The sequence below is a fragment of the Gorilla gorilla genome, chromosome 5, assembly GCF_029281585.2.
Source record: "Gorilla gorilla gorilla isolate KB3781 chromosome 5, NHGRI_mGorGor1-v2.1_pri, whole genome shotgun sequence".
Classification (NCBI taxonomy): Eukaryota; Metazoa; Chordata; class Mammalia; order Primates; family Hominidae; genus Gorilla; species Gorilla gorilla.
This window is the reverse complement of record NC_073229.2, coordinates 56,698,597-56,710,777: the sequence shown is the minus strand read 5'-3', so window position 1 is coordinate 56,710,777 and position 12,181 is coordinate 56,698,597. Positions and strand designations below refer to the sequence as shown.

Here is a 12,181-nt window from a genome sequence, read left to right as displayed (position 1 = left end):
AACAGGGAAAGGAACTTGGGTTCAATTTAGAAAAGAATTTACCTGTCAGTGCTGTGAAGCTTGAATAAATTGGGAAGGAAAGTTACAAAATTTTAATCACTGATCTTAAATAGTAAAGCCTATTCAATTTAGAATAATTTAGAATTGTAGTCCTGCCTGGCGATGTTTTTAGCAATGATACCAAGCAAATCAAATGAAAAAGTTATCCAAAACAAATGGTGAATAAAGGAAAACTTAGACACATCTAAGATTTGACTTTAACATTTTAGCAAGTACTTATCACTCCCATCAATTGTTTGTAGTACAGGAGCCGCTATTTTTTCTCCAGTTAAGAAAATTGTTTCCTACTGTGGAAATTTGATATGTTTATAGGAAATTTTGTTTTTTGAATTTCATAGGTATATCTGAAGCATATTTGACAACAGAAAAAGTTAATGTAATTTTCAAAGGAAAAACGCCAACTTTTTTCAAAAAGGTAACATTTATCTTCAACACTACTATTTGCAGCATGTTGAAAAAACAATTGGTTTTTGCTATCTAAAAATCAGGTGGCAACACAGAATTTTTAAATGACTTAAATCTCTGGTTAATCTTAATTCTGCCCGTGACCGAAAACATCACTAAGGCCACCATCACATTCTAAGGCATTATGCCTTCACATTGCAGATAAAAATCTAGGATCTTTTAAAAGACCTTCAGGAATAGAGATTCTATAACCTCCTTTGGCATATTAAATATGCCATATAAGATAAGCCAGACACAGATAAACACTGTATGATCTCACATGTGAAATATAAAAAAGTCAAACTCATAGAAGCAGAGAACAGTGGTTGCCAGCAAGATAGGGGATGGGAGAAATGGGGAGATGTTGGTCAAAGGGTACAAACTTTCGGTGATAAGATGAACAAGTTTCAGGTATCTAAGGTACAGCATATGTGGTGATGGATGTGTTAATTAATTTGATTGTGGTAATCATTATACAACGTATATGTATACCAAATCATCACATTGCACATTTAAATATATACGATCTTTACTTGTGGATTAAACCTTTTTAAATGCAGTTCTAAATTGTGGATGAGTCCATAATATCCAAGCCAGTCACCAAAATTTTGTTCTTAGCTTCTTTTTATGAAAAAGAGAAATTCTACCCTCTAATCTTGTAGAATGATGCTAACCTTCAGAACACTAACTGCGTTTTATTTATTTTTCTCCCTATAAACTCATAAAGGCTTAAGTATATATTGGATGCTCCATAAACCTTTGCTGAATGAATTTTTTTAAATGTGGCATATAAAAGATTTTCACATTATGAAGAAAATTTTTCTGAATAAATCTGTCTTTGTTTAATGAGAAAATATTCATTTTTACTTATTCACTGATACTCATGAAATTAAGTTGTCCAAAGTAATAAACACCCAATCAGAAATGCTGTTATAAAACTTAAGAAGCCTAAAGGTAGAGAATGACACAAATTAAACATGAAACACTTATGCATATTGAAAACAATTCATCACCAACAATTGAGAACAATATTCCATAGCTTCCAACAAAGTCAATGAGTTTAGACTGAAAATAAAGAGATAAATGACCAAATCAATGTGTTTATTAAAATGACTTTATTAAATCAATGACTTTACCAAATCAATGACTTTATTAAAATGTCATTTTCTCCAGGGAAGAAATCCGGGTTATTTTGTAAAAATGTATACATATAAGCTTGCAAAACCAATATCTAGAGTTGCTTAAACATATATACACTGTGTGTTGCACTAACATATTAAGACCAGACAATGTGTTTCCTTAATGTTACTTAGTTTTAGCTAAACGACTACTCTTATCAAAATATTGCCCCCACCTCAGAAATTTTTATACGCTATAAAAAATAAAAGGAAACACTGAAGTATCAGTCTGGAAATAGTTTATTTCCGACGTACCAAATACTACTGCCTAAAGGAAATTGCATTTGCTGCTATGCTCAAAAAGATAAGTAGATGTCACCATCGTTCTTTTCTTTCTTTCTCTTTCTTAATTTTTTTCTTTTTTTCTTTTTCTTTTCTTTTCTTTTTTTTTTTTTTTACAAAGCTCACCTTGAAAGTGGTGCCAGATTTAATAAAATTCTTTTCTAATACATTATCCAAGGCTGGATCCAGCTCTTCACGAATGTCCTCAATGAGAAGGGGTCGGCCCAAGGAAAGGCTGTCCTCCAAGTGTGTGCGAAAATATTTATGGTTCAGAGATGTCACCTAAACAGAAAGAACTCATTGGTCTATCTGTGTTACAAAGAATGTGCCCATTGCTAAGGGAAACTGAGAGATTTGTTGGACAGGTAATCAAGAATTTTAAGGGCAATAGAGGAAGACTTACTTAAAAAAATTAAAGTACCATACAAAAATTAATTTCTAAAACTTGGTGAGTCATGATTTTGTTGAATGGGGTCTGGATGTGTAATGGGGTCTCTCTGATCAAAAGAGAAGGGTTAAGGGGCATTGCTCAGATGCAATGTCAGAGTTCTGCTCCTGACAGATGGAAGAGAATACTCAAGGATTAATCCTTTCAAACTTACATAGCTATAATCGCTCAGAGAAAGCAAAGCAACTTGCATATCTGGATATTCATTTATTTTCTCAGGACCCCTACGAGATGAGTAAGTGATAAAAAGTAAACATAAGAATGTCAGAAATGATATATTGAGTCGCACTGAGGGTCTATCCATGTATTCTGTCTCCTATTGGCACTGGGAAGAATTTAACACTTTCCATAAAGTCAACCTAAAAGACTAGACATTCACTTTACATATGCTTACATTTTTTTAAAACTGCAATTCTGAATTCCTGGTTGGGTCTTCGTGTTTAGATTAATGCGTTTGTTATTAGTTAAAATAGACACACTGTAGTGGTTGATCTCTGCATGAGCCAATTGGATTTGAACCCTTACTTCGCCTAGGATCCCTCCCCCTGCCTAACTGTGAAGATTCCCAAAGGCTCATTTCTCAACTTTTTGTATCCTATCTTCTGAATTCAACTAATGCCTTAGGCTATTGTGGGTGCAGACCATAAGACGCAAGGAAGAATCCACTGGGACAACAGGCGATTAGGAGAATGGAATTAAATATGTATCTCTCAATTACTATGATAAAAAGAAGATATGAAATATAACAATTAAATCAGCCTACTTTTGTCCTGTTTTGATTAAAAAGGAAATAACTAAAAAAAAATTCTGCACATGAAGGAAGTTGTTTCCCTGGATGAATAGCTTTCTTTATACAAATAATGTGCTGTAAAGACCTTCCTGTAAGTTAATAAGGTAAAAGAATCTAAACAAAGAACTTTAATGAACTTAATAAACAAGGTGAAGAAAAGCACCAGTAAGACTAAATTTGCTTATATCTTGCTTTATTTCTCAAGGGGTAAATTCTATTTTTGTGATTTCTTTCCCAAGTAAGGAGATAATTATCTTCAGTCATCTTCAATGTCTTTTAGAAACTTGAAATAGTATTTTGGAATCCCAATTTCAGGTTTATTTCACTGGATTTTTCTTGTGAAACACTATGTGGTAGCCACCCCCAGAGCCTGGTTCACCTGCGCAAAGACTGGTATTGGGTCTTTACAAGGTGACCAGTGAATTCCTGATAGGGAGACTTGGTAAATACATCCTCTTTCCACAAGTCAGAGCTGTAGGTCCTGGAGATGGCATTGAAGGTAGCCTTGGCAAAGCTGCCAAGGTTGACCACAGCCCTGGGCATACAAACTATGCTTTGTTTTTCATTTGCATGTGTTTGTACATGTGTTTATCCACATAAGAAAATAATGTTGTCTGAGTAAGGAGAATACAATTCAGTCTATTTCCATCCCAGCAGTGGATGGTTTTTAACATAAGGAAGAGTTTTGGGCATATTTCTATTCCTTCCACAAGAAGGTTCCTGGGACTGGGTTGCATCAGAAAGGACATTAGTGAAGACTATCAGTAAATTTAATCCAGAAATGGAGAGATAAAGCTAAGATCAGAAAAAATAGCAGCATTCATGTCCAAGTGATACAGGAGCATGCATTGAGCTAAGGATGTCCAGGCAAGGTTCCAAGAATAAGATGAGCAGGGAGATTGAAAGCCAGGGGAGCCAAGGGGAATGGGGCCAGGGACAAGTTATAGTTGACCTGGCTGCAGAAACTAAGAACAGAAGTGTTCTGGTATACCACATTTGTGCACCCCTGAAAATGTGGCTCCTAAGAAGCTTCGTGGAAATGGACACTATTTCTTTTAACTCTTCTCTTCTATTTACATCGCCTGGTCCATTCTAGGATTTCCCTGGGTTTTCTTAGTAAACATAGACTGATGTATCGTGTTCTGGAGTATTGATGAGGTGGGGTATTTAGGTGTGCTTCCCAGCACTGGGCTGTATCCACTTGGATGAGAAGCACTGATCTCAGGAGGAAATCTTTCAATATTTCACCACTAAATATGACGTTTGTTACGGCTTTTTGTAAAAAGAAACTATCTAATTAAGGAAGATCTCTCCCAGTTTGCTGGAAATTTGATCATGAATGGGCATTGAATTTTACCAAGTGCTTTTTTCCATATTCATCAAGATGACCACATTATTTTCCTGGTTCTTTTTTTCTATAATGATGACACACTTTGATTAATTCACTTAAATTCAATAAATATCAGAATTCCTACTCAAAAAGAGCAGTGCAGAACATGTAAAGATGAATAAAACTTGGCCAAAAAGGAGTTCATGGTACAATAGAAAAAAAGATAAATGTGCAAAGAACAATAATTTAAGTCAGATTCTAAGTCCACAACAGAAGTGCAAACAAGACATTGTGAGGATTCAGGACAGGTTATATTGAGCTGGGGACACAGAAAAGTCTTGATGGAGGTAGTGGTGGATGTGGACTTTGAAGAATATCTGAGATTTTTATATGGGATATAAGTGGAGGTAGAGAAAGACATTTTGGTTAGTAGAAATAGTATAAGCAAAAATATGGGGACAGGGGGTTTAGAGCACTGGGAACAGTGTCTAGGAAACACTGAATATCCCACATTGGTAGTTGAATTAAAATATCAATAGTAACAGAATCCCTAAGGGAGTCAGGAATGTTGGAATCCTGCCCTTGTCTACTCCCACCTTAAAATTAACACCTTATTAGATGCAAGCACCAAAGCTGGACTCAGTAAGCTACGTAGTACCAAGAGCCTGAGCAAGGTTGGCATGAATGGTCTTGAACTGAGGGATCACAATGTTCTATTTGCCACTTTCCTATAGGCCCAAACCCAAGGCCCGGAACAAAAGCCACATTCAACATTAGCAAAAGCAATGGAGTCAGGGAAATGTACAAAGAGAGGGGGAGGGAGGATCCAAAGAGAGTACAAAAGAGAGAAAAGAATCAGAGCTGTTGCCCCAAATTGCTGTTACAAAACTCAAGAATGTGAATTAGAAAACATTTGTCACGGAGATGACAACTTTATGACTGCAGATTCAATCAAAATTTTGAAAAAGTTTCATGATTTCAAGATTACTTTCCCCTGCACCAAATGCTACATACCTGTAAATCATTTTCTTTTTCCTTTGATTTAATCCAAGTTTTGCCTTGAGTTTGTGGGTCTATGAGGAGTGGGTATCTGGTGGCCTTTGTCACAATAATGCCATTCTGAATTGAGAGATCATCTCCTGGTAATCCCTGTAGCCCCCACTCACCAATCTGAACAACAGGAAATGGATATCACCATTCAAAAGAGAAAAGGAATGCCCTCATTAGTAATTAAAAGTACTGTAAAGTAAAATAATTTAAAATGTGGACATTATTTTCCTTTAAGACTATGCAACTTGTGCTTCGAAAAAAGCAAACTTGTAAATGTGAACCAAATAACATTCACATTAAAAAAAAACAAATTTATTACCTAATGAATCCCTTCTTTAATTACCCAAGACAAGGTTTATCCTTTTGCATTGTATTTTCATACTTAGGGGAATCATAGCAAGTTGATTGCATATTAAACCTGATTTGGGGTTAATGGAGATAGTGAATATAATGAAATGTCAGAGAAGAAGGTAAGTCCCAGGCAATTAGCCCCTGATAGTTTCCCCTTCCGGCCCTTTGGTTCTGCCCACATGCTGTATGGGTGATTGCATAGCTGGAGATAAATTAGATGAGTTATTATATTGGCCAGAGTTCATCAATGACACTTTTGTGAATATTTCCTTCTCCAAATTTAGAGGGGATTGCCAGCCTCCCACCATGTGATCAATAAAATCACCGGGCCAGGCGCAGTGGTTCATGCCTATAATCCCAGCATTTTGGGAGTCTGGGAGGGTCACTTGAGCCCAGGAATTTAAGGCTGCTGTGAGCCATGATCACACCACTGCACTTCAGTCTGGGCTACAGAGCAAGACTTTGTCTCTAAAAAAAATAAAATAAAATAAAATAAAATAAAATAAAATAAAATAAAATAAAATAAAATAAAGTAAAATAAGATAATCGGAGATCCAATGAGCCAACCAGCCTCCACCTTTGTTAAATTATCCCAGGACCCCCAAAGGCCATAATTAATAAAGAATATTCTGGCCCACTTTGCTTCACCAGTGCCCAGTGCATCTCCAAGACATAATCTATTCCCTGTAAGGGTGAATTCAACAATGTTCGAATTGGAAAAGATTAGTTTTTAACTTTTAAATACAGATAACATGAAATTAATAGCTTGGCATCCCCTAAGGAAACAGCAACTGGAGAGCAGATTTGCAAACCAGAAAAGCAACTCATGAATACAAATTGCCTGGAAAGCATTTATTACCACAGAAGCTCTGCAAGATATACTGGAAATTGACAGTGGCATCAAATTCCCAGCAAGGAAGGTTAGTATGAAAGGACTTGCTATTACTTAGGGTCACCAGAACACGCTATTGTGTTACGTTATCAGACACTAAAAAAGATAGCAAATAATGAAAATAAGGTTAATACCAGCACAGATCATGCCTACATTTGCCTAAAATGTTTGAAAGAGAGTATGACTTCACAGGAGTGGTGTAAATAATGAAGAGTTATAAGAAGTGCCCAGTATTAGCAAGCTGATATCTCTCAAATGATCTTTCAGTTCATAGCAATGCAATTGGTCTTAATTTGGAAGCAAGATTACTTAAAACGCAAAGAAACATTTACACCACAAAGAAAATTATTTTAAAAAAACTCTTAAGCACTTTCAAAACAATCTTTCCAGTTAAAGAAAAAATTCAATGAACCTGGGTTTCTTTCTTTTTTTTGTTGGGGGGGGGATGGAGTTTCTCTCTTGTTGCCCAGTCTGGAGTGCAGTGGCGTGATCTCGGAACCATTGCCTCCCGGGTTGAAGCGATTCTCCTGCCTCAGCCTCCTGAGTAGCTGGGATTACAGGCATGCACCATCATGCCCAGCTAACTTTTGTATTTTTAGTAGAGATGGGGATTTCACCATGTTGGTCAGGCTGGTCTTGAACTCCTGACCTCATGATCTGCCCTCCTCGGCCTCCCAAAGTGCTGGGATTACAGACGTGAGCCACCACGCCCAGCCGCGTTTCTCAGTAAGTAAGAAATACAATGAGACTGAAATTCAAATAATATTGGGAAAGTAAAACTTACAGTTGGAGGATCCACCAACATTGAAATAAGATTCAGGTTTTCTGTGAAAGGAATTTTCCGTGCTCTCAACTCCATTTCCCATTGATCTTTAAGCAAATAGTTCCTAAATATCTGATTGAAAGGACCAAGGTAGGAAAGGAATCCTGTGCACAGCAGAATATCACCTACAAGTCTGTGAAGAAAAAACACACATCCCCCTCCCCAAAGTGAGTCACCTGACATTAAATTGTTTGAGAGGTCACAGTTTTGCTCTGTTACTGGGTGAAATCCTTCTTTGCCCCTGCTTAATGCTTGGTAGCCAGGCATGGAAAAAGACCATGCAAAGTGGAGCCCCAAACCCAAAAGTGGGTAGGAGTGGCCACATGTGGGGTGGTCAGGAAGCAAGAAAGAAGGCTTCCTCCTGAAGCCTACAGGTCCTGAGCCTTGATACTGTGAGGAAAGTACCTTCCCCCATCCTGTCCCTTGGTCTTATTCAGATTTCAGTCTTGTGTTAAACCATTTTTTCTTTCCCTTCCCTTTTTATTTATTTATTTATTTATTTTTATTTTTATTTTTTTGCCATTTTCTTGCTCCTCTCTCATTCCCCTCTCTTTTAAGTTTTCTAAGGACGCCAACAGACACCAGCAGAAGACAGCCTTGCATTTACAACAAACCATTGATCCACAACAAACCATTGATCCACACTTTCAAAATCATTGAGGTGAAGCATAGAGAACTGGAGTGGAGACGGCTCTGGCAAATCCAAACAATATCAAAAGCACTCTCATACTGAAAACCCACAGTGCTGAACCACAGCTGAGATGTAAAATATTTCACAAAATCTTCTTCACCCTCTATAGTATTTCACCTGAGAGTGCATGATTTAAGTTGCAAGCACTGTCATAGATGATGGGATTCAGAGATGAACACATGGAAATGGACTTTACGTTCTCTAATGTCACAAAGAAAGAGTGATTATGAAGAAGACCCAGATTCCCACCTATTAATCTGAGCTTTGAATTCTTTACTTTGCTGGGTCCACCGGATTTTTTCTCCACTCAGCCCATCAATGAGAGTGGAGGCGGCCTGCATCTTTTTCCGGCACGTATCAGCATCATTAAGCAAATCCTGCAGCCATAATGGGAGAATGTCTCAAAAAACTTTTCTAAGTGCTTAACACAAACATCCATTATATTCACACACAAAAATACATGGGGTAATTTCTTACTTTGCAAAATAATATAACCTAAAAATACAGTGTGCATTGAAACTTCACATATTAAATTTTGATCATTCATAATATAGTGATTTTACCTCACAAAATTTCAAGGAAAGCAATTTTGTAAGACAGAATCCAAATCACATAATTTATCTTTTAATCAGATAAATTACAATAGTATTTCTATTGAATATTTTCAAAACAGAATCAAATCAATAAGATTTGCCATTTTGATGTCTTGGATGCAGTAATAATCCCGAGTTCTTTGTCATTTACAAAGTATTTTCTCCTGGAAAAATCCCAGACAACAATAGCATGTAGCAGCCGGCTTGTATCAACTCTTAAGAGCCAATTGTTAAATTTTTAGAGTATTTGTGAGCTGGTGCTAAACACAGCCTTTATTAAAAATTAAACTATGTAAGCTTACAATTAAAAAATTATATTAAAAGCAAAAGTAATAAATAACAAAAGCTTACTTCCTAATTATTTAAATGTTAATATTATCTATGGTTTTGAGGTTAAGACCGTTGTATCTGGATGGTGGAAATAGTATGCGATGGGGTACTGCCATGCACCTTTTCCCAAATCTGTGCTCAGTGACATTACATTGGAGTTTAAAATTGCCAGTGATGGGAGTATTTACACCACAGAAATCAGCAAATATTACAAATCCGGACTTTCCTCTCCCCACACTGCACACTAGATTGTTAACATTTACCAGACCACCACTGCTTACAACCTATCCCAAGAGGTTATATTAGGATCCCCATTTTACAAACAGAGCTAGGTAGATTGCCCCTGTCAGGACTCTGAGCCAAAGCTAAGCCATCATATCCCCTGTGACCTGCACGTACACATCCAGATGGACGGTTCTTGCCTTAACTGATGACATTCCACCACAAAAGAAGTGAAAATGGCCTGTTCCTGCCTTAACTGATGACATTACCTTGTGAAATTCCTTTTCCTGGCTCATCCTAGCTCAAAAGCTCCCCCACTGAGCACCTTGTGACCCCCCACCCCTGCCCGCCAGAGAACAACCCCCTTTGACTGTAATTTTCCTTTACCTACCCAAATCCTATAAAACGGCCCCACCCCTGTCTCCCTTCGCTGACTCTCTTTTCGGACTCAGCTCGCCTGCACCCAGGTGAAATAAACAGCCTTGTTGCTCACACAAAGCCTGTTCGGTGGTCTCTTCACATGGACGCGTGTGAAAGCCCCAAACCACACAATTAACAAGTGTCTGAGCTGCATCTCAAACCCAGTTTTCTAACCCTCAAATCAGTGACGGTACAGCTTGATCAGTGAAAACACAAAAAATAATTTTGAGCACCAAAGATCCAAAACAGATAGGCATGCTGGCCAATATTTTTTCATCACAACCATTTGCCTGATTTCCAAATATAGCATGCTCTTGCGTAAAGTTTCAGTACACCGTTTTGGGGATTTTTTATATTTAATCTCACCATTTTCTCATTCATTGCTGCATCAAATTTTGCCTGTACTTTATCCAGCTCAGCTTGCTTCTCATCCAGCAGGGCTTGTGCCTTCCCTAACTCAGCATTAGCAACTGCTAACCGGCCTTCCTGCTTGGCCAGGTTGGCCTGAAAAGAAGAAGACGTGGTTAGTGTATTAGCTGCATGAAACAGTCATGATTGTAACTGGTAGATAACACAAATCACATAATTTCTGCACTAGACGGGACTTTCGAGCACATCTGTTTCCGTGTCTTCAGCTGGGAAAGCAAAATGTCTTGGAGGGTATTTCATTACTTTTAAATTTTTAATTACTGGCCAGGTGTGGTGGCTCATGCCTGTAATCCCAGAACTTTGAGAGGCTGAGGATCACTTGAGCCCAGTTCAAGACCAGCCTGGGCAAAATAGTGAGATCTTGTTTCTACAGAAAAATAGAAAAATTAGCTAGGTATGGTGGCATGCACCTGTAGTCCAAGCTACTCTGGAGGCTGAAGCAGGAGGATCGCTTGGGCCCCGGAGGTCGAGGCTGCAGTGAGCTGTGATCGCAACACTGCACTCCAGCCTGGGCGACAGAGTGAGACCCTGTCTCAAAAAAAATTTTTTAATTATTAATGTTCAATAAGAAAACATGGAAAATGCAGCAATGTATAGAAAGGAGGACAAAAGTTACCCCGATATTTCTCAGACATAACCTGTGAGTATTGTGTTAGGAAGTAGGTAATTGGCATTTTGATTTTTTTTCATTTCATTTCATTTTATGAAGGTCCCAAGTCCATCATGAACGTTAGTTATGTGACCGCATGATATTCTACGTGTTGGATGTATCATAATTAACCTTTTTCCTACTCATATACATTTGTCCACCCACCCATTTTTAGTTATTACAAATAATGTTGTGATAAATACTATTGGATATGTACACATTTAGGATTGTTACTTTGGTAACAATCCAGTTTCAAAGATTCTGCAAGTGAAATTACTGTAACAGTAGTTTTTCATATTTTTCTAAGTCCTACAATGTGGTAATGATCTGCTTCCTGTAAATTTAAAATAATCAGTAAAATAATCTAGGCCCAAAGCCTTCTGGGGTAGAAGCTCTTTGATCCCTTTCTTATTTTCATTCTCAATGTTTATTTGAATTTAGGTCCTTTTCCCATAAAACTTTTATTTCATTTAGATTTTCTAATATATTAACATGTAACTAGGTAATATTTGCAGCCTGGCACAGTGGCTCACACCTATAATCCTGGGAGCAGTTTGGGAGGCTGAGGTAGGAGGACTGCTTAAGCCCAGGAATTCAAGGCTACAGTAAGCTATGATTGCACCACTGCACTCCAGCCTGTGGGCCAGAATGAAACCCTGTCTCTTAAAAAACAATTACTTTATAATTATTTAAATCTTCACATCTAGAATTATGAGGATTTATCTTTCTATTTTCATTTGTTTTCATTTTCTTCTTGATTAGATTTTCCAGGAATATTTCTTACAGTTTTGTTTTTGCAAAGCATAGGTTCTTAGATTTGCTCATTAATTCTGCTGCTTTTCTCTAATTTTTAATGTTATTTTTATTGGCTGTATTCTGCTTTCCTTAAATTTCATGTGTATGTATGCTTATGAGTGAGTATATACTTTAACTCTTCAGTGGAATGTTTAGTTTCTTTGATGTATGTAAGGGCTAAGAATGTACCATTTTGGCCATATCGCAGAAGCTTTGGTAACTCGCTTATTTTCATCATTTCCTAATTAGGAATGACTGAGTTCATTTTAATGTAAAGTTTCCAGTATTATTGCTTATACTCAGAGAATGAGACCCCAGGATTTTTTGCTTTCGGGAATTTAATCAAGGTCCTCTTTTACCATTGAATATAATTAATTCTTATAAATGTTTCTTGTACTCTAGAA

At 37.2% G+C, this 12,181-nt stretch overlaps 1 protein-coding gene across 2 annotated transcripts in view; it reads right to left on the bottom strand.

Moving 5' to 3' along the window:
• The window catches only part of DNAH8 (dynein axonemal heavy chain 8), a 394,484-nt gene that overhangs the window by 96,937 nt on the left and 285,366 nt on the right, over positions 1–12,181 (bottom strand). For both annotated transcript variants that reach the window (XM_063707575.1, XM_019030248.4), the window contains exons 71-75: positions 10,271–10,408; positions 8,589–8,716; positions 7,610–7,781; positions 5,547–5,702; positions 2,091–2,246 (exon numbers count right to left, since the gene is read on the bottom strand). In XM_063707575.1, coding sequence (XP_063563645.1) covers positions 2,091–2,246; positions 5,547–5,702; positions 7,610–7,781; positions 8,589–8,716; positions 10,271–10,408 — 750 coding nt within the window. The remainder of the gene's footprint in view (positions 1–2,090; positions 2,247–5,546; positions 5,703–7,609; positions 7,782–8,588; positions 8,717–10,270; positions 10,409–12,181) is intronic.